Source organism: Protopterus annectens, chromosome 12.part0, assembly GCF_019279795.1.
Source record: "Protopterus annectens isolate FY-2018-M chromosome 12.part0, PAN1.0, whole genome shotgun sequence".
Taxonomy (NCBI): Eukaryota; Metazoa; Chordata; order Ceratodontiformes; family Protopteridae; genus Protopterus; species Protopterus annectens.
In genome coordinates, this window is record NC_056746.1 from 234,257,572 (window position 1) to 234,280,955 (window position 23,384).

Sequence of the window (23,384 nt, forward strand, 5' to 3'; positions counted from 1 at the left end):
TGGTGTTGTCTGTCTTTATCAAGATTTGTCCTGGAAGGATAAGGTACTTGAAGGCTGTCAGTGCATTCTGTACAGCTAACATTTCTTTTTGATTGATATGCGGGTGAATTTGTCCTGGCTCCATTTGCCTTGAATGCATTTGCCTGCCATGTGAGCCCCCATGCATAGTCTGATGCATCTGTTGTCAGGGTTTGGGCAACGAGGGGTTGAGTGAAAGGGAGTCCCTTGTTGCGGTTGCAAGCCTCTGCCCACCAAAGGAACTCTGTCCTTAGACAATGAATGATAGGAATCACTGTTTCCAGGTCCTGAGAATGTTGACACCAGAGACTTAAGTACCACTGAAGTTTCCTCACATGCAGTCTTGCGTATGGAATTAGTAGGATCCATGAGGCCATGATCCCTAGGGCTTGCAGTATTTTTCTTGCAGATAGCTGGGTTTTGGTGGCCAATGGTTTGAAGTAATTTGTCAAATAAACCGGCTTTTCTAGAGTGACGAATGCCATCTGGGAAGTTGTGTTCAAGCTTGCTCCCAGGAATACAATCTTTTGGCTGGGTACCAGATGTGATTTTTTTTTCGTTGATGGTATAACCCCAGAGATGTTAGAAGTCTCTTTACAAACATCAGGTGCTGAAGTAGCAATTCCTGACTGTCCACCTGAATCAGGCAATCATCCAAGTATGCGTAAATATGAATATTACTCTGCCTGCAGTATGCATTGGCTGGAGCCAGGCACTTTGTGAATACCCTGGGCGCAGTAGATAAGCCAAAGGGAAGTGCAGAGAACTGATAGCGCATAGGGCCTGCCCTGAAACGTAGATATTTCCTGCAAGATTCCCCTTATGGGGATGTGCAGACAAGCTTCTTTTAAGTCTAGGGTGACCAGTCAGGAGTCCTTGGCTAGCATAGGAAGCAGCTGCTGAAGTGTAAGCATCTTGAATTTTGGTACCACCAGGAAGGTGTTGAGAATGGGCAGATCCAGGATAGGGCACCAAGACTTCTCTTTTCTGGGCACCAGGAACAATCTGGAGTAGAAACCCTTTCCCCTTTGCTCTGCTGGAACAGGATGAATAGCCCTGACACTGAGAAGAGAAAGTACTTGCTTTTGAGCCTCTGCCCACCAGTTTGGAAGACGGTCTGGCAACCCACTTGGGGTTGGCAGTGAATGGAAGCAGAATCTATATCCCTGGGATACAATGCTTAGGACCCATTGGTCCTGGGTAATGGACATCCCATTTTTTGCATGCAGGGCGAGTTTTCCTCCTAGGGGTGCAAGTACTTGGGCATGGCTGGGAAGGATGATAGACAAGTCACTGTGAACTTTTTCCATAAGGGGGTGGCTCACCACTCCCTGTTTTTGAGGTGGGATCACTCCATTGTTTAGACCTCTGCATACCCTGAGACTGTAGTTTTTTTTGTCTGTTGCCCCTGGGTTTAGACTGAGAAAGACTGGAAAGGACCAGTTTTTAGAAGGCCAATGCCTACTGAATCTATGTGGCTGTACCTGTAAGAATTCTTTAACAGTTTGCATACATTTAGCTTTTTCCTCCATCTTTTTAAGAACTACTTCTGCTTTCATGCCAAACAAACATTCTGGGTTTAATGGAGCATCTAGTAATTTTGCTTTGACATGGTCTGGCAAGATTTGTTCCTTCAGCCAAGCATGCCTTCTCAGTACAGACCCAGTGACAGCAGCCCTGCAAGATGCTTCTAAGACATCAAAACCACACTGCAAAGTATGTTTACTAACTTGGTTTGCAGAATGCATTAACTCTTGTAAATCTGTACTTTCTGTACAATCAGGAATCAACAACATTTTGTGTTTAATTAGTTCCATAATATGCTGCTGGTACTTCAACATGTGAAACTGGCAATTTAAAGCCCTGTTGGTAAGAGTTGCAGAGGTGTATACCTTCTTACCCAATCTGTCTAAAGCCCTAGAATCCCTGTCTGAAGGGGTAGGGTTTTTGGTTGTAGTAGCCTTAAAACCTTTACGTCCTTGGGAAATGGTGTCTGGATCCGCAGTGGGATTTGTAAAGAGAAATTTGTGAGAGTCAGATACTCTGCGGTACCCGTCAGGCTTTCTAGGAGGAGGTGGTAAAGTATCAGGGGTAAGACTGGATTCCATGAAGACATCATCTACAATATCCAGGACAGGGGGTATAGCTAGAGGCCTGTGCTGAGGCAAGTCTAAAAATTCTCAGAGTCTCTTTTTGGACTGTGGGTAGTCATGGCATTCCCAGCGGAAATGGTCTCTTAAGGTATGCAAGGTTTCACTGAAATAAAAGTCCTCTGGAGGGGAGGCAGCGGGAATGGAATCCTCATAGGCAGATAAGGGTATGTCCTGGTAATCAGAGGGATCAGAGTCATTGGACTCATGGGTCTATAGAATCAGAAGGAAAATCAATTCTTTGCCTTTTACAGGGGGAAGGCTGGCTTCCCCTAATTAAAGTAATAAGGTCTTCAGCCATTCTAAGCATTTGTTTCTGTGGCATGGGAGCTTGAGAATGCGCTTTGGTTGTCTGTTTCCTAGACATAGTACGAACTCTGGGCCTGAGAAACTTGGTAGTTTTAGTCAGAAATGAAGTAGTCTATTTAATACGAACATCAGGTCTGAATACATCCTCAGAAGCCGGTGCCTGCACAGCGGCTCCGGACCCATCCAAGGTAGAGACATCCGCAGGTTCCATAGTCGAAGAAGCATCTCGCGGCATACCGGACTCCAAATGGGTCTTAGTAGAGGCCTGCGAATCTGTAGAAGCAAGTATCAGGGGCTGCGAAGGCGCCTCACTGAGTACCGAAGGACTGGCGACTAGCTTAACGGAAGCGCCATTGGCAGTTTTGGACCTATGCGGTCTGTCTTTATCCTTACATTTTTTTCAGAAGATCGGTAGTCAGATGGCTTATCGAAGCCATTTTGGAATACGGAGAAAGAGAGCGAAAGAATTTAGTGACAAAGACAGCCTGACGACGAATAGTTCAGGGAGTAAACAAGGCACAAAAACGACAGCGAGGAACGTTGTGGTCTGGGCCTAAAGAAGTGATGCAGTAAGAATGAAAATTTCTGTGAAGTATTTGCTTTCCACAGGCAAGACAATTGTTAACTTTTTCTGACATCGGTTAGAGCAAGAATAAAGGATACCCAATGGGGTATGCTTTAAAAGACTTCAGGTTTGAAACTCGAAAAATGAAACTTTCAGGTAGCGGCCAACCGGCACTTGCAAACTGCTTCTGCTTCGGGCTCCCATGCGGCAAGAAAAGCTGATGCAATGGTGTCGGCTGCATGTTTTATACCCCTGACGACCTGACATCATGGAAGAGGTGACAGCATCCGACGCAGAAATCCCAAGACTCTGGTATTTGGGCCGACTGAGGGCTACCTGCCGGCCGATAACCCAAGTGTGATGACTGCAACAGTGAAACACGAGGAACATCAACTGTGGCATGGCTAGCTACCCAGCAATGTTAACACTGACTCTAGAGGATGATCACGGCTGATGTTATACCTTGACCCCCATGACCAAAAATCAGAAAAAAAAGGGGGGATTGTGGATGGATATATATCAATGAAGCTACTGGAAGAGGAGTAACCTTTATTGTTACTTTGTACAGTCCAGACAAAGCATTAAAACATAAAATAAATGACTACTCACCACCATATAATAGTCTTCATGCCCTTCTATAGGTTCACTAATCACATTTTTAATAGAGCCCATTGGTACTTTTTCTGTTCTCTCTGTGTAGGGAGCAAAAAAAGAGCTAAATGTGAGACTATTACAGCTATTAATACAGACTATGAAAGCAAATATTAGGTGTGCTACAAAACCATCTACCAGTAATAAGCATAAGCATACACTACTGTCAATGCAGAAGTACTGTTACCTAACCATGCTGTGTACTCTACCACATTTTTAGCAATTATATAGTTAACATTTATGCAGCCATCACAATCTCCATCAGAATAAGTTGTTTATCACATATATTTTGCAAGATCACTTTTTTCTGAAACCTTTTACAACTGTTCAATATCTGTGACTGTGCATTAACGAATAGTCTGTAGAGATCTCACCCTTCTAAACATGTCACATCTTAAAATGCAGAACTGTCATTAACGACTTTAACCAGAACTTCCATAAAATGTACTTTTATTTACAAATGTTACGGATAGAAGAGTACACTTCAAAGATTTTAACAATAAAAAATAAATCAGTCTGAAACAGTGATTTTTTATGAAGCAAAATGAGAAAATAGTGGTGAATCCGTGCAGCACACAAAACCAAAGAAATATTAAAAAGCTCACAGTGTGTCGTTTACTTGCCAGACAATCCACAATAAGTACCAATAGGTAGGCATGGTCAAGGGCTACTCGACCAGGGCCTTGGCTTTTTGGAAAGGCTTGGATTCTAGAAGTATTCTTGAAGCAGCAACATGGTCCTCTGTACATACATCTACAAAGCACAGTATAAGCTTGATTACTTCTACAGGTCTAAATCAGGCTTTGCTGGGATGATTCTGCAGGGGCTCCTGGACTCTTCTCCTTCCACGTCCCAAAATTTGTAAGCTATGGTAATCTGTCCTTATGGCTTAGGCTACTGCAGCAGGGATCATTATGAAAAAAGTACAGTTTTGTACCTACCATAAATGCAGATGTCCGATAGATATGCAACTGCAGTCCTAACATATGGGTTGTCCTGCCTCAGGCAGCTCTTCGGTCGGCCGGATTCCAAAGTCTGGGTCCGGTGCCGGCTGATGTCGCCTCCTCCCCGACGTCAGAGCGGCTGGGGTATAAAAGCATCAGCCGACGCCATCTTCTTCAGTGTTTCTTGCCCCAGATGCCAGGTGCCCTCCAAAGAAGGCTAAATTTAGTGAATGGATAAAAATTCCAGACATGCAAAACAGTAATAAACAGATACACCATAACAGATATCCCCAGCTAATATGAAAAAAGGGGGGGGGGGGAGTGGACCCTAAAAATGAGAATTACAGAGGGGTAGGAGGGAGGGAAAACCTGACTGCAGTTGCATATCTATCGGACATCTACATTTATGGTAGGTACAAAACTGTACTATGTCCTTCAAGAATGCAACTGCAGTCCTGACATATGGGTTGAATACCATAGCCAAGCTGGGGGTGGTAGGATCTAAGATAAGGATGGTGTAGCTAAAATGCCCTGCAGGACTGCAGAAGCAAAGCCTGCTCGGGATCTGGAATATAAAGGCAGGTTGTAATGTTTGGAAAATGTATGCACGGAGCTCCATGTAGCAGCTTCTAGAATGTCCTTTGTAGCCACCCCTCTTAGAAAAGCTGTGGAGGTGGCTGTCGCTCTGGTGGAGTGTGGCCTGATATTGGCTGGCACACCTTTTCCATGGAAAGAGTAGCAGAATCTGATGCAGTTTCCAATCCATTTAGAAATTGTTTGTTTGGAAATTGCCTTTCCTTGTACTCCAGCAGCAAGCTACAAATAACTGGTCAGACTTTCTGTTGGCCTTTGTTCTGTCCAAGTAGTAGCGCAATTGCCTGTGTATGTCCAAAGTGTGCAGAAGCTTTTCTCCTTTATTTTGAGGATTGGGAAAGAAAGTAGGCAGGTGAATTGCTTGATTTAGAGAAACCCTGGATATCACTTTTGGCATGAATGAAGGATTGGTTCTTAAAGAGACTCTGTCCTGATGGAAAATGAGAAATGGAGGTACTGCCATGAGGGCCTGTATCTCCGAAACTCTTCTTGCTGAAGTAATTGCCAACAGGAAAACTGTTTTCCAGGAGAGAAATTGCAATTCTGAAGATGCTGCTGGCTCAAAAGGAGGAAGAGTTAGTTTTTCCAAGACGAAGTTGAGGTCCCATGCAGGCACTGGTGGTTTTCTTGGAGGTTTAATATTTTTTATCCCTCTTAGAAACTGTCTTAGCAAAGGATGTGAAAACACAGGTGGATCACAGTTGTATTTTGCTGAAATTGCTGAAGCGTGTATTTTTATGGAAGAATATGAAAGGCCACTGTGAAGCATTTCTGCCAAGTATTCTAGTATCTGTGGGATGCTCATTACTGATGCATCCTGACCCTTGTTGGCATTCCAGATGTTGAATCTCTTCCATTTGGCTGAATAAGTTTTTCTGGTGGAAGGTCTGCGTGCTTCCAGTAAGATCTCTTGAACTACTCTCCAAGCTGTCAGTTGCAAAGTTTGCAGGTTGGGATGAACAGTTCTGTAATTGTGCTGAGTTATAAGCAGAGGCCATAGAGGCAGGGGCCACTGCTTGGTGCGAGTTATGCTCCTTAGTAATGGGTACCAGTGCTGCCTTGGCCAGTCTGGAGCTATCAAAATGCCTTTCGGTTGTTCTGCTTTGATCTTCAGTAACACCTTGGTCATTAATGGCAGAGGTGGGAATGCATAGATTGTTAGAGAATTCCAGCTGAAGGAGAGAGCATCTATTCTCCAGGCTTGAGGATGGTGTGTCCTTGAGCAGAACTTTTTCAGATGATGATTGTGGTGTGAGGCAAAGAGATCTATGTCCGGCCTCCCCCATGCATGAGTTATTTGTGAGAAAATGTCTGGATGCAACATCCATTTGTGTGGGTCCATAATGTTTCTGCTTAGACTGTCCGCCATAACATTGTCCTTGCCTGGAACAAACTGGGATTGCAACTGTATGTTCAGTTTCAGGGACTTTTCCCAAAGAGTCATTGTTAGTCTGCAGAGGGGGTATGAATGGGTGCCTCCCTGCTTGTTTATGTACCACATAACAGTGGTGTTGTCTGTCCTTATCAGCAGATGGCCTTGCTGAAGAAATTTTCCGAAGGCCTCGATTGCATGAATCACTGCCAGCATCTCTTTTTGATTGATGTGCAGATGCAATTCCCGAGGAGCCCATTGCCCTTGAATACATTTCCCTTTCATGTGCGCCCCCATCCATGATCTGAGGCGTCTGTTGTAATGGTTTGGCTTGCTTGAGGTTTGTTGAAGGACATGCCTTTGTTTAGCTGGCTTGCTTGTGCCCACCACAAAAATTCCTTTTGTAGACATGGAATGAGTGGAATAACTGCTTCTAAATTGTGGCTGTGCTGAGACCATAAACTTTTTAGGTACCATTGTAGTTTTCTCATGTGTAGTCTTGCCAGTGGAATCAGAAGAATGCAAGATGCCATGAAACCCAGGGCCTGCAGGATTTTCCTTGCAGTCATCTGGGTGTGCTTTGCTAGGCTTTTGAAGTAATCTGGTAATTGATCTTGTTTTTCTTCTGTGAGGAAAGCCATTTGTGAATTTGTGTCCAGTTTGGCTCCTAGAAAGATTATTTGTTGGGATGGCAGTAGTCTTGATTTTTGAATATTGACTGTGTATCCCAAAGCCTGTAGTAAGTGTATGACATAGTCCAAGTTTCTTATCAAGTCTTGCTTGCTGTCCGCTTGTATAAGGCAGTCGTCCAGGTAAGGGTATATTTGTATCCCCTGAAGTCTGCAATGTGCAATTACTGATGCCAGGCATTTCGTGAATACTCTGGACGCAGTAGATAAGCCAAAAGGCAATGCTGAGAATTGATAATGCTCTGACCCTGCAAGAAATCTGAGGTATCTTCTGCAGCTGTGTCTGATTGGGACATGCAGGTATGCCTCCTTGAGGTCCAGAGTTACCAGCCAAGACCCCTTGCCCAGCATGGGAAGAAGTTGCTGTAATGTCAGCATTTTGAATTTTGGCACAATGAGAAAAGTGTTTAGAGTGGACAAGTCCAGTATAGGTCTCCATTGTTTTTCTTTTCTTGGAACAAGGAACAGTCTTGAGTAGAATCCCTGTCCTTGTTCCTGAGGAGGAACCTTTTCTATAGCTTTGATTTGTAGCAGCTTTGAAACTTGTATGAGTGCTTCTGCCCTTTGATTCTGTGGCAGGTTTGACATGCCTTGTCTTGTTGGTAAGGTATGGAAGTGGAACCTGTAACCTTTGTCTATTATGTTCAAAATCCATCCGTCCTTTGTAAAAATGTGCCAATTTTCTGAAAATAAGGATAACTTTCCGCCTAAAGGTGCTTCTCTTTGAGCCTTGGTTGGCGGTGTCAAAGTTAAGTCATTGTGATTGTCCCTGTGGAGTAGTAGGAGTCCCTGCGCCACTTCTCTGGTTAGTTGGTTGCCATTGGCGGCCCCTGTAGGAGCCTCGGTATTGCCCTCTACCTCGAGCACCCCTGCTTTTTCCCCTTTGAAACTTCTCAGTGTCTGGAAAGGACCAGTTCTTCGAAGGCCAATTCCTGCTGAACCTTGGTGGCTGAACCTGGAGGAAATCTTTGACTGTTTGTACTGATTTAGCCTTTTCCTCAATCGATTTCAACACACCCTGTGCATTAGCACCAAATAGCTTGTCTTTTTCCAGAGGTGCATCTAGAAGCTTTGCTTTAACATGATCTGGCAATGACTGTTCTTTCAACCAGGCATGTCTACGTATGACGAAACCTGTCATAGCTGCCCTACATGAAGCTTCCAATGCATCATAACCACACTGAAGAAAATGATTGCTAACCTGCTGAGTGTTATGAACCAAATCCTGCAAAGCCTTTCTATCTAAAGGCTCAGGAGAGGCTAACTTTCTGCAAATCATCCATCAGGAAATCCTGATACTAAAACATATGAAAGAGACAGTTTAGAGCCCTCATGGCAAGGGTGGAAGAGGTATAAACTTTTTTACCCCACCTCTCCAGGGACCTAGATTCCCTGTCTGTGGGCAAAGGATTCTTGGCCGAGGAAGTGGCCACTCCTTTGGGCCCCTGAGAAATAGTTTCTAGATCAACAGAGTGGGCCTTAAAGAGATGTTTATGAGTTTCAGGAACCCTGTAATATCTGTCTGGCTTGACAGGAGCAGGAGGGAGAGAATCAGGAGAAGTACTGGAGTCTGAGTACACATCATCCAGTACATCTAACACTGGGGGAATAGCTAAAGGCCTGTGCTGGGGTAACTTAAGGAAGGTCCGAAGCCTTTTCCTGGAGTAGGAGAAATCCTGGCCCTGCCACTGAAAATGCTCTCTCATGGAGTGGAGAATTTCCCCGAAAGAAATATCCTCAGGAGGAGAGGCAGAGGGAATGGATTCATCAGCATCAGAATCCTTGTAGGCCGGGAAGGGTTCTTCCTGGGAATCTGAAAGGCCCGACTCACCAGAAGCTTCATCTGAGGAAAGGGTATCTGTCTGCTCAACCCTGGGCCTTTTGTCTGAAGGCGGCTGAGAACCTCTGTCTGGATGAGCCTGAGAGCCCCTGATTAAAGAAATTAGATCTGCAGCTAAAGTCATGATCTGTTTATCCGAAGTGGGACCCTGTGAAAAAGATTTAGGAGGGTGAGACTTAGCCAGGCTGGCAGCCTTAGCACGTGTGTAGGCCTTGATAGACATAGACACAGGAGACCTAGCTGCCCCACGTGCTGGAGTAACTTTGTCCACCGGTATGGTGTCAGGTAAATCTTGGGCTTCGGTTTCAGGGGGAAAGTCAATAACCGGCACCGGGGTAGCCTCCGGGACCGAAGTGTGCAGTAAAGCGGTGTCGTCGGCCTGGAGTGGTTGAATTACCGCCTCCAAAGAGACCGATGCACTCGCGGTAGGCTTAGGTGTGGTGTCGGTGGAAGTCGCGGGCCACGGAGGTCGGTCCCGGTCCTTCCGTTTTTTGGAAACATGTGCTGTCTGACGTTCCGATGGCATGATATAGGCGTAATTTTCCCCAAAAAAGTCTTCAGCAAATTCTGCCCGGCGCCTAAGTGTATGCTTATTGAAGCAAGCACAGGCAGCACAGACAGAGACGTCGTGGTCTGGGCCGAGGCAGGGAAGGCAGTAAGAATGGAAGTCCTTATGAGGTATTTGTTTATCACAAGACAAACAATTATTAACTTTTTCAGTTTGGTCTGACATCGGCTGAGGCAAGAAAAGGTTCCCCAACGGGGTACTTAGCTTTTTGATGACTTCGGTATCTGAAAACACAGGAGCTGGCCGACCGGCACTTGTGAACTGCTTCTTCTTCGGGCACCGCGCGGCAAGAAAGACTGACGAAGATGGCGTCGGCTGATGCTTTTATACCCCAGCCGCTCTGACGTCGGGGAGGAGGCGACATTAGCCGGCGCCGGACCCAGACTTTGGAATCCGGCCGACCGAAGGGCTGCCTGAGGCAGGACAACCCATATGTCAGGACTGCAGTTGCATTCTTGAAGGACATCATAGTAGATGTGTGTAAGTAAATTTCACATAACAGATGTTCAAATGATCAATGCTGCAATAGCCACTCCCTCCACCCCCCTTGTTTCTTGGTGTGTTGTTATTGCCAGGGTATGCTCTTTTACCTTCTTTTCTTCCTAACTTTGTCCTTTCAGGGCTCAGCCTCCCTCTCTATATTGGCATGAACACTCTGAAAGACTAGGCACCCATACCTGACTTTTTAGTCAGCTGAGTACAAGATGACTCGTGGTTTGGACAGAAGAAAGGTGCCCTGAAGCTGTGGAAGCTGTCTGGCTGTTGTATCCTTGCAGGATATAACCCATATAGCTTAGACTACTGCAGCAGTGGTCATTTGAACATTTGCTGTTATGGTACATTTACTTAGACAAGTGGGATTTATTTTCCATGTTTGTAGTACTAAGCTGTAGCCAGTATATGAACTGCAATCTTTTTTAGTCATGCAGGTCAGTCATAGCTCTCATTGTTACCTTATTTTCTGACACATTTTCTCATTTTAAAAAGCTCACAGTGTGTCGTTTTCTTGCCAGACAATCCACAGTAAATACCAATAGGTAGTTGTTAATAATCACCACTACGAACTTCACAAAAATAACTCAAGGCATCAAGACAGGCATAAACGAAAACACATTTTTAATCCAAAATAACAATACAACCAGAGGGTTGAGCGCTTTCATCCTTATGTGAATTGGACTTCATCAGAACCGTCTAAAACTGTTAAATCTAGTACTTTTATATACAAATAATCCGTTTAGTCATATGATCAATTACCAATAATTAATTTTTAAAAAAAAAGTAATATACCAATTAAAATTATTCAGTTGTAAAATGTTAAAACAAATAGGTTATAAACATTTGGCAACATATTATATAAACCAACGCCAACACACATACAGTGGATATAAAAAGTTTATACACCCCTGTTAAAATGCCAGGTTTTTGTGATATAAAAATATGAAACCACAATAAATCATTTCAAAACTTTTCCCACCTTTAATGTGACATATAACCTGTACTATTCAATTGAAATACAAATAAATCTGTTAGGGTAAAAATATAAAAAAAGTACAATAAACTGGTTGCATAAATGTGCACGCCCTTAAACTAATACTTTGTTGAAGCAGCTTTTTGCTGAAACACCTTTTGATTTAACTGCAACATTCAGTCTTTGGTACACACCTGCCATCAATTAAAGACACTCTGATTAACCCCAAATAAAGTTCAGCTGTCCTAGTAGGATTTTCTTGACATTTACTCAGTTGCCTACTACAGTAAAAGCCACGGTTCGTAGAGAGCTTACAAAGCATCAAAGGGATCTCACTGTTGATCAGTCAGGAGAAGGGTACAAAAGAATTTCCACAGCATTGGATATACCACGGAACACAGTGAAGACAGTCATCAAAAAGTGGAGAAAATATGGAACAGTGACATTGCAAAGAACTGAACGTCCCTCCAAAACTGATGAAAAGACATGACGAAAACTGGTCAGGGAGGCTGCCAAGAGACCTACAGCAACACTGAAGGAGCTGTAGGAATTTCTAGCAAGTATTGGTTATGTACTACATGTGACAACAATCTCCTGTATTCTCCATATGTCTGGGCTACGGGGTAGGGTTGCAAGGCAAAAGCCTTTTCTTACACAGAAAAACACCCAGGCCCGGCTAAAATTTGCAAAACAATACATTAAGCCTAAAAAAAGCATGTGGAAAAATATGTTATAGCCTCCACCCCTTTTTCTTGTTCTCCTAACTTAATTGTAATGCAAGTTTCCTAGCCCTGTCAAACCTGTTTTCTCACAGCTTTCTCCAAAGCCCTGGCTCTTAGCCCCCCCCCCCCCTTTTCTCTGTCTCCTAACAATCTTATTGTAAGCTTCCCAGCCCTGTCAATCCTGTCTATTCCCTCCCTCTTCCTCTTGAGAGTTTACTTATTCCTCCCCAGAGCTGCGGCGCCATCTTTAAATACTAAAAATCTCTGCCTGACTACACTCTGTTTCGGTCTGTCCCCTGGGCATCCCTCAGTAGTGTGCACAACAGTAAGTAACATTTGTAATTATGACTGTACTTACATATTGAATCAAAACACCTGATGTAGAAAGGCACCATCTTTTGACTTAGCTTTTCTGCTCTTACTTCATAGGAATCCCCAGTAGTGTACTCTCTTATACCATATTCCATTCTTTTTATAATTAGTATTCTATCGAGTCATATTTTACTGCATGTCCCTTTCTAAAACCCCTGGCATAACTACATTATTTTCCTACCTCTCAGTGAACTGCAGCTCCCCATTGGTGCATAAACAATAAAAACATACAGAAAGGTAACATTCAAATCAAAATGATAGGCTGCCCTATTTCTGCATTTGCTAACCTTCTCACGGATTGTTATCTGTTTGGCGACTGCTGCTCCTCCCGGAAGGTGCCCCCACTATCTGTACTTTTATACGTCCCCTGACTCCTCCCCACCCAACACCTCTCAAAATCACAATACACCTAAGCCAAACCCCACCCACCTGTAGATCTACATCACCCCAAACATCCACCCCTCCTACAATGCTCTACATAACATCTTTCCCTACAACCCCATTTGCCCTACTAATCTCTCTCTCTTTCTTATCTCACAATTTTTCCCAACCCTTGTCATAACTCTCACACACGCTCCACTACATCTTACCATCAACCTCACTTCCCATCAAACCAAAACTGCTCCCAACCCAACCTCCCCTGTACTCCCCTCTTAAATGTGGTACTAAAAAATCACTACTCTCACACAACCCAAGCTACCCTTGCCCAACACACTGTCTCATTCTTCTACTCCACCACATCTCTCTCTCACAAGCTGGAGACATCCACCCCAACCCCAAACCCATCTCTAGCATCAATCTCACCAAATCATCCATTCAACCCAAAGTCCATTTGCCTCACAACACTTAATGCACAAAGCCTAAAAAACAAAATCCCTAACCTCCACGCCTGGCTCTCCCATAACCACCACAACATTACTGCCGTTTCTGAAACCTGGCTGAAAACCTACATAAAAGATATCTAAATCCTATCACCAGGTTTCCAAATCATTCACAATGACAGAGCCCACAGAAAAGGAGGCGGAGTAGCAATAATCTACCCCACCTCCCATACCCTAACTCCCTACTCAGATAAAATACCAACCTTTGCTAACACTGAACTTATAATAGGTTTACTAAAAATAAACAACCATAGGTCCATATGTATCGCTGCCCTCTATATTCCTCCTGGTGATAATATCAAAACTCTTGAAAACATCACGCCCTGGTTCTCCTCCAATATAAAAAATGAAACCTATATACACTCGATGATACCAAAATCAACTAGAATACTATTAACTCTAAAGCCCCGTCCTACAAAATCAACCTGTACAACTTCTCCCAACTAATACAATCTCCATCCAGACCAAATAAAGATGGTACCTCTGGTACCATCATTGACTGGATCCTAACAACTCACCCAAACCTTATCACCAAAGCCGGAACATTACCTGATCAACTCAGCGATCACCTACCAGCCTCCGCCGACCATCTCCTATCTCCACTACATAAAGACTACTACATCCAAACCCACAACCTCTCCTCTTTCAACTAATGCTTAAGGCGTACTGACTGGTCCCCTCTAAAAAAACCTTCCTCTAGATGATGCAGTTTCCTAATTTAATCACTCACTCCTAGCCGTTTCCAAATTTAACCACTCACTCCTAACCCTTCTCAATCAGCAAGCCCCGCCTCGAACCAAACTCATAAAACTAATCCCTGCCCATGGTTATCAGAATATAGTAAACTAGCCTTACATTGCACCAAAAGAACAAAAAATGGAAACTATATCAAAAAAGTACAGTTGTGTACACTTACCATAAATGTAGATGTTCAAGTGTATTCACTGTTGCAGTCATCACATTTGGGTTATCTGCCTGCAGGTAGCCCTCAGCCGGCCTGAATACCAGAGTCTTGGATTCCTGCATCAGATGCGATCTCTTCTTCCATGACGTCAGGTCTTCAGGGGTATAAAACATGCAGCCGACGCTATTAAATTAATTTTTCTTGCCCCAGATGTCAGGTGCCCCCACAATAGGTAGCAATTATATGTTATGGTACCCCTCGAACAAAAAGCAAATACACCAGAAAGCTTAAATACACCAAACAAGAAGGAAAGTTAGAGCCAAGAGAAGGCAGGGGGCTGGAGGGAGGGTAACCAGGACTGCAACAGTGAATACACTCGAACATCTACATTTATGGTAAGTGTACACGACTGTACGATGTTCTTCATGTTTCATTGTTACAGTCACCACATTTGGGTTGATTCCCAAAGCAAAGGAAGGGGGGAGGAGGAAGTTAGAGAGCCTTAGGACCAGCTATTAAGCCCTGCAAGACTAAAGTGGCAAAACCAGCTCTGGATTTAGAAAAAAATAGGCATGTGGTAATGCTTGGTGAAGGTATGTACAGAGCTCCAGGTAGCAGCTTCTAGAATGTCCCTAGTGGGGACACCTCTGAGAAAGGCTGTAGAGGTAGATGCAGCCCTGGTGGAATGTGATCTTATCCCCTGTGGGCTAGGTTTTCCATGGTGCTTATAGCAGAAATGAATGCAATGGGCTATCCACTTAGAAATGGTTTGCTTTGAAATGGCCTTCTCCTTTGCCATTGCAGCAAAGCCAACTAGCAGCTGTTCAGATTTTCTGAGACGCTTAGTCCTGTCCAAATAAAATCTAAGTTGAATGTGCACGTCCAAAGAGTGCAGTATTCATTCTCCTTTGTTTTGTGGATTTGGGAAAAAGGTAGGCAAATTAATGGATTGATTAAGGGCCACACTAGACACCACCTTGGGCATAAAAGAAGGATTGGCCCTGAGGGAAACCCTGTCTGCATGGAAGGTAATGAAGGGCTCCACTGCCACGAGGACTTGTAACTCAGACACTCTTCTTGCTGACGTGATGGCTAGAAGAAAGTCTGCATTCCAAGAAAGGAATTTCATCTCTGCATTTGCAGCTGGCTCAAATGGAGGGAGAGTGAGCTTTTCCAATACAAAGTTAAGGTCCCAGGCTGGAGTAGGGGCTCTCCTGGGGGGGACTTAAATTTTTGGCCCCTCTGAGAAACTGCTTTAGCAGGGGATAAGAGAAGAGGGGTGGTTCAGAATTATAATGTGCTGAAATGGCAGAGGCATAAATTTAATAGACGAGAATTGTGGAGCATTTCTGTTAAGTACTGAAGAATATGAGGTAAGCTGGGCACTGTTGTGCCCATCCCCTGAGTCTGGCTCCGGGAACAGTATCTTTTCCACTTTTCAGGATAGGATTTTCTAGTACTAGGCCTCCTTGCCTCCAGAATGACATCTAGTACCTGCTTACTGAGGGATGATATTGGAGAGCTCAAGGAATTAGCCAGGCTGCAAGGTTCAGGGTTTGAAGCTGAGGGTGTAGAATCTGGCCCACCTGCTGGGACAGCAGGGAAGGGGTCTGAGGCAGGTGCCATGGTTCCAGCAGTGTCATACTGTGCAAGAGGGGGTGCCAGTGCTGGCGTGGCCAGTCCGGTGCAATCCGTACAGTCCTTGGTTTGTCCTGTTTGATCTTTAGCAAAACTTCGAGAGGAGAGGCAGAGGGGGAAAGGCATAAACGGAGAGGCTTTCCCAGGTAAAGGACAGGGCATCCACTTTCCAAGCTTGACTGTGGGAAGTCCTTGTGCAGAATTTGTCCAACTGGTAGTTTTGAGGGGAGGCAAACCGATCTATCTCTGGGGTCCCCCATTTGTTCCTCAAGAGGTTGAATGTTTTTGGTTCCAGTTCCCATTCATGTGGGTCCATGAGATTTCTGCTTAGGTTGTCTGCCAGTGAATTTAGCATGCCTGGCAAGAATTCAGCTTGTAGGTGAACTTGGTAGCTCAAGGCTGTGTTCCACAGAACCATGGCTAGTCTGCAGAGAGGGTACGAGTGGGTTCCCCCCTGCTTGTTTATGTACCACATAAAGTACAGTTGTGTACCTACCATAAATGTACATGTTCGAGTGTATTCACTGTTGCAGTCATTAAAATTGGGTTATCCTGCTGGCAGGCTACCCGCAGTCAGCCTGAATTCCAAAGTCTTGGTCCGGAGACGGTTGCTGTCGCCTCCTCCCTGACGTCAGTGCACCAGGGGTATAAAAGATGCAGCCAACACCATTTTCTTTAGTTTTTCTTGCCACAGAGGTCAGGTGCCCCCAAAAGGGAAGGCTAAAATATGTCAATAAAGCATGCATACACTAAATAACAAGTTTCCTTCATCTACAAGCAAACACACCACATAGGTTGTATAGAATACAGAAGTACAGATAAGGTCCAGCAAAGATAAGGGGGATGGTGGGTGAGTAACCTGGACTGCAACAGTGAATACACTTGAACATCTACATTTATGGTAGGAACACAACTGTACTATGTTCATCGTGTTTCACTGTTGCAGTCATTACAATTGGGCTTAATCCCAAAGCTAAGGTTGGGAGGCTGGAACTAAATAGAATTAGGAGTGGCTATGAGGCCCTGCAGAACTGCAGTGGCAAAGCCTGCCCTGAATTTGGAGCACAGTTAAGTGGTGGTGCTTTGTAAAAGTATGCACTGAACTCCAGGTTGCAGCCTCTAAAATGTCTTTGGTGGCACTCCTTTGAGGAAGGCTGCTGAAGTGGCTGCTGCTCTGGTTGAATGTGGCCTAATGCCCTTAGGCACTGATTTGCCATGTTGAGAATAGCATAGACGAATGCAGTGACCTATCCACTTTGAAATAGTCTGCTTTGAGATAGCCTTTCCTTGTGATCCTGCAGCATATGCTACCAGTAATTGCTCAGTCTTTCTGAAAGCTTTGGTTCTGTCCAAGTATTCTGTGGGTTTGGGTAAAAGGTAGGCAAATGAACAGTTTGGGTGAGGGCCACACTGGACACTACTTTAGGCATAAAAGTGGGGTTTGTCCTTAGGGAAACCCTATCTGGATGGAAGATGATAAAAGATTTCACAGCCATGAGTGCCTGTAGCTCTGAGACTCATCTTGCAGAGGTTATTGCTAGGAGCAGAGCTGTTTTCCATGATAAAAATTTTATATCAGCTGTAGCGGCTGGCTCAAAAGGAGGCAGAGTGAGTTTTTCCAAGACATAATTGAGGTCCCATGCAGGTATTGGTGATCTCCTTGGAGATCATAAGTTTTTGGCTCCTCTGAGGTATTCCCTTAATAAAGGATGAGAGAAAATAGGTGGCTCTGTATTGTAATGAGCTGAAATGGCAGAGGCATGAATCTTAATTGATGAAAAGGATAGGCCTTTGTCCAGCATCTCAGTTAAGTATTGCAAAATCTGAGGTAAATTTGGAACAATCATGTCAATTCTTTGTGCCTGGTTCCAACACAGAATCTCTTCCATTTTTCTGTATAAGATTTTCTGGTACTGAGCCTCCTGGCCTCCAAAATAACATTCATAACCGCTTTAGAGAGAGGTGTGTTTTGAAAAGCTACATTATCCGCCATGCTGCCAGATTTAAGGTCCTGAGTTGGCTGTACAGGATCTGATTGTTTCGTTGGGTCAGTAAGTGAGGAATTTGAGGTAATGTTCATGCTGGGCATTGAGTCAAGTTCCTTAGGATTGGGTACCAGTGCTGGTGGGGCCAGTCTGGGGCAATCAGTATCATTTTTGGCTTCTCTTGTCTGACCTTTAGGAGTACCTTGGGGAGGAGAGGCAGTGGTGGAAAGGTATATACTGTTAAGTTTTTCCAGCTGAAAGATAGAGCATCCACTTTCCATGCTTGTCTGTTATACATCTTTGTGCAGAATCTCTGTAGTTGGCAGTTGTGAGGGGAGGCAAATAGATCTATGTCCTGGCATCCCCAATTCCTTGTTATCATGCTGAAAACTTGTGGATCCAATTTCCACTTGTGGGGATCCATGAGGTTTCTGCTTAGTTCATCTGCCAGAGTATTTATCTTTCATGCCAGGAATTGTACTTGGTAAGTCAATGCTGTGTCCCACAAAGTCACGGCTAGTCTGCAAAGGGGGTAAGAATGTGTGCCTCCCTGCTTGTTTATGTACCACATGACTGTAGTAGTATTGTCCGTCTTTATCAGTAGTTGTCCTGGATGAAGTAGATCCTTGAAGGCTGTCAGGGCATTTTGAACAGCTAGCATCTCTTTTTGATTGATATGTAAATGCATTCTCAGTATGGAGAACATCGATGTCTGTGCTGTGACAGAAACCTGGTTCAAGGCTCCTGAGAGCACCCCAGCGCTATCAGGTTTTACCTCATATCATGCGTTCCGGCCCCAAAATCCGGACAATACCAAGAAAGGAGGGGGGGTATCCATATTCATTAAGGACACCCACACCTCAAGACTGGTGGCAACGCACGATGCATCGGAGACCATCCAGGTGCAATTAACCATAGGCAAGACTGCTCTGCAAATTGTAGCATGTTACAGGCCACCCTCACAAACTCAGGAAACTCACATGGCCTTCCTGAAAACACTAGAGGGATAAATGTATCACCAAACACCATCATACTAGGTGACTTCAATTACCCTAATATAGACTGGGAACACTACTCAAGCCCAAACACCCTAGCCCAAAAGTTCCTGGAATTCATAAACTCAAATGCCATGGAACAACTAGTCACCATCCCCACAAGAGGAGATAACATACTTGATCTCATCATCACGAACATGGGAGCACAATGTTCAACACCTAAAGTATACCCCTCACTGGTGAGATCAGATCACAAACTAATCTCGCTGGAGGTCCTCATCCCACCCCACCTGAAATAAAAAGACCACAGTAAAGAACTTCTCAAAAGCCGACTTCACACTTCTAAAGACTAGTGTGGTCTCCTTTCAGGCCCCGAGGCGGAAAACAATACTCAACCCGCTGAATCACTTACAAACGCCTTCTACCAGCACCTGCAGGACTGCATGGATAAGGCAATCCCAAGCAAAACAAAGACTCTTTGTACCAAAGGCAAGCGTCCAGTCTGGTGGACCCCAGCCATAAACAAACTCTACAACAAAGGAGGAAGCTACTACAAGATAGAGCAAAATCCTTAAAAGGTAAGACACCCTTGATCACTATAAGTAAAAACTAAGAGCTCTCATAAAATCATCCAAAGCAAATTTCGAGAGAAAATAGCTAAAGACTCAAAAGACAATCATAAGGCCTTCTTTAGCTATGTTAGAAACCTAGGAGGAAACTCCCAGATATGCTCAGAACTAGTTCAAAATGATGTGAAGATTACTGATCCTACAGACATTGCCAACATACTGGCTGACAGGTTCAGTGCAAACTTCTCCCCTCCCCAAAAGGAGAGATATCTATACCAAATGAGTGCAGCCCCCAAACATCTCCAGCGCCCAAGTGAGAACTGCTCTCTCCAAAGCAAAAACACAGCATCCATGGGACCCGATGGTGTCCCCGGCTGTGTGCTCCACGAACTCAATGAGGAATTAAACCCACAGCTAGGACAGCTGTTTAATCAAAGTCTTACCTCTGGATACGCACCCAGGAGTGGCGCACTGCAACTGTGGTCCCACTTCACAAAGGCGGTGCCTCCACAGACCCTGGAAATTACCGCCCATTAGCTTGACAAGCCTTATCTGCAAAGCCATGGAGAGGATCATAATGGACCTCATAAATAAAGACATAGGAATTTGCAGACTTTGGATCCAACCCAGTTTGGCTTTGTCAAAGGCAGATCATGCCTTTTAAACTTGGTTGACTTTTGAAACAGTCACCAAAGCCATTGATGAGGAAAGGCAGTCCATACAGCCTACCTCGATCTGGCTAAGGCCTTGATACAATACCCCACTCGGGTATCATTGAAAAACTCATCAGCTTAAATGTTAACCCATACATCACAAGATGGGTTGCAAACTGGCTGAGTGACAGAACCCACAGGGTCAGAGTTGCTGGCGCCATGTCAGACTCAAAGCCTGTCACAAGTGGTGTCCCACAGGGCTCAGTCCTGGGCCCACTCTTGTTTGGCATCTACTTTTCCAAGTACAAGCAAACACAGGAGGGTTATGGCTGACAAAGTTTGCAGATGACTGCAAACTGGGCCATAGTAGAAAACACATCTGACACAGATATCCTTCAGAAGGGTCTCACAGAAATGGATAACTGGTGCCAGAGCCACGGCCTAAAGTTAAATGCCAAAAATGCATAGTCATACCCTTCGGGAAAAACAAGGTTACCCCTAGCTACCAAATAGGTGGCAATCCACTGAGCACAGAAGAAGTTATCAGGGACCTGGGGACCCAGGTTGATAGTAGTCTGTCATTCGACACCCATGTAGCTAAAGTAGTTAGGAAGTCCTTCTACATTGCCCACCTTATCATGAAGGGATTCTCATCTAGATCAAGGGAGGTCATAGTCTCCCTTTACTCATCACTCATCAGACCAATGATTGAGTACAATGCCCCATTCGGAATGTATCTGACCCGACACTTGCAGCAGCTGGAGAGGCCACAAAAGTTCCTCACCAAAAGGATAAAGGGTCTCAGAAATCTCTCCTATGCTGCCCGGCTGAAAGAACTCCAGCTCTATTCAGTCGCACGCTTGCTCAGAGGTGACCTTTGCCTAACATACAAGGCCATGTCAAACCCAGATTTGATGAATATGCTTCACCTCAAAAATCTAGATCCATCACAGCCACAAGGGCGGGAGACTTAAACCTCGACACGGCTATTAATAGGACGTGCTGGAGAGATAGATTCATCACCCAAAGACTCCCTATGCTGTGGAACAAAATCCCGGTACATGTGAGGCAGAGCACCTCGCTGGCCTTGTTCAAGAGAAATCTTGACCAATGGATGGGAGATCGCAGATATACCCCAGGAATTACCTCAGTGTCACTGCTCGACAGAGGCACAGCAAAATAATGGGTATAGTTCCCCATACTAAAGGGGTGGCGTAAGCCACAAAACAATGGGCTAGGCTTATAAATGCCCTCGGGCAGATAGCCTAGTATGAACCTATGAACCTAATTTGGATTGTGGATCATGAGCCCTGAATATATCTTCCTGCCATGTGGGCCTCCCAGGCATAATCTGATGCATCTGTTGTCAATGTTTGCCTGGCTGGGGGCATGGTGAATGGCTGCCCCTTGTTGTGGTGACAGACCTTTGTCCACCAACAAAATTCCTGTTGTAGGCAGGGAATGAGTGTAATTATTGTTTCCAGGCTGTGGCAATGTTGAGTCCAAACACCTTTTAGATACCATTGTAGTTTCCTCATATGCAGTCTTGCATATGGAATTAGCAAAATGCCATAAAGCCCAAAGCCTGCAGAATTTTTCTTGCAGTTAACTGGGTGTTTGTTGCCAACCTTTTGAAATAAGTAGTCAGTTGCCTTTGTTTGTCTGGCGTGAGATAAGCCATCTGGGCAGTTGTATTTAAGCTTGCATCCAGGAATATTATCTCTTGAGAGGGTACAAGTTTTGATTTCTTCTCATTTACTGTGTACCCTAGGCATGTTAATAATCTTTTTACAAACGCCAGATGCTGTAGAAGTATGCCCCTGTTCTCTGCTTGAATAAGGCAGTCGTCCAAGTAAGGATATATTTGTATTCATCTTTGTCTGCAAAAGGCAATTACTGGTGTCAGGCATTTTGTGAAGACCCTGGGTGCAGTAGATAAGCCAAAGGGCAGTGCAGAGAATTGGTAGTGCATTGAGCCAGCTATGAATCTGAGGTATCTACTGCATGATTGTCTGATTGGGACATGCAGGTATGCCTCTTTTAGGTCTAAAGTTATAAACCAAGCCTTCTTGCCCAGCATGGGCAGAAGCTGCTTCAGAGTCAACATTTTGAATTTTGGAATATCCAGGTATGTGTTTAGAATAGATAGGTCCAGTATTGGCCTCCAGGCTTTGTCCTTTCTGGGCACCAAGAAAAGTCTTGAGTAAAATCCTTGTCCCTGCTCTTGCTGTGGTACTTGCTGAATGGCCCTCATGTCCATGAGGGATGAAACTTGCTTTTGTGCCTCTGCCCATTGATTTTTTGGCAGGTCTGGCATACTGGTTGCCCTTTATCAGACAACATGTTGTCTGATAAAGGTGATTTTTGCTCAACAGTTGTCTTTATTCTGTTCGTGCTCAGCAGTGTTTGTTGCCATATACTGTTTGCCCTTGGCAGGGTGTGAAAGTGGAACCTGTAACCTTGTGACACTATGTTCAAGACCCATTTGTCCTAGGTGATTTTGTGCCAGTTTTGTGAAAAAAGTGATAGTTTCCCCCCTAAAGGAGCTGCCAGTAGATAAGTGCTTAGGTTCATAGGTAGATACTAGGCTATCTGCCCTTATAAGCCTAGCCAGAGTGTATCTGGCTTCCGCCTCCCTATTAGATTAGCCTACTGTGCCTCTGTAAAGTAGGTCACAGAAGGTACCCTTTTAAGATTAGTTTACTGTGCCTCTGTCTAGCAGGGACACAGGAGAGATCCCAGGGGTGAAGAATTTGCGATTTCCCATCCACACATCCAAATTTCGCTTGAAGATGGTCAGCAAGGGACTATGTCTAACATGAACTGGGATTCTATTCCAGAGTGAGGGGATCCTCTGGGAAATGAATCTGTCCCTCCAGCATGTCCTATTTATTTTTGTGCTGAGGTTTAGGTCCCTGGAGCGTGTAGCTCTAAGGGACTTGGATTTTTTGAGGTGGAGCATGTCCATTAATTCTGGGTCTGACATGGCTTGTACGTCAGGCATAGATCGCCTCTGAGTAGGCGGTAAGCAACTGAGTAGAGCTGGAGTTTCTTTAGTCGAGCTGCATAGAACATCTGTTTGTAGCCCATGATCCTCTTGGTGAGGTACTTTTGGGGTCTCTCCAGTTGCTGCAGGTGTCGGGTAAGGTACATCCCAAAAGGGGCATTGTATTCAATTATGGGCCTGATGAGTGACAAGTAGAGGGGCACAATGACCTCTCTTGATCTAAATGCGAACCCTTTCATGATAAGGTGGGCTATATAGAAGGTCTTTCTAACCACTTTGGCAACGTGATTATCAAAGGAGAGATTAATATCTACGTTGGTCCCCAAATCTCTAATTATTTCTTCCGTACTTAATGGATTACCACCTATGTGGTAATTTGTGGGCACCTTCTTTTTTCCAAAGGGGATGACTATGCACTTTTTAGCATTTAGCTTGAGGCCGTGGCTCTGGCACCAAGCATCCGTCTCTGTGAGACCCTTTTGGAGGATGC

At 44.5% G+C, this 23,384-nt stretch overlaps 1 protein-coding gene across 1 annotated transcript in view; it reads right to left on the reverse strand.

The window, feature by feature from the left end:
* The window catches only part of UBFD1 (ubiquitin family domain containing 1), an 896,669-nt gene that overhangs the window by 186,750 nt on the left and 686,535 nt on the right, over nucleotides 1–23,384 (reverse strand). The window contains exon 6 of the mRNA XM_044089298.1: nucleotides 3,652–3,734. Within this exon, the coding sequence (XP_043945233.1) occupies nucleotides 3,652–3,734 (83 nt within the window). The remainder of the gene's footprint in view (nucleotides 1–3,651; nucleotides 3,735–23,384) is intronic.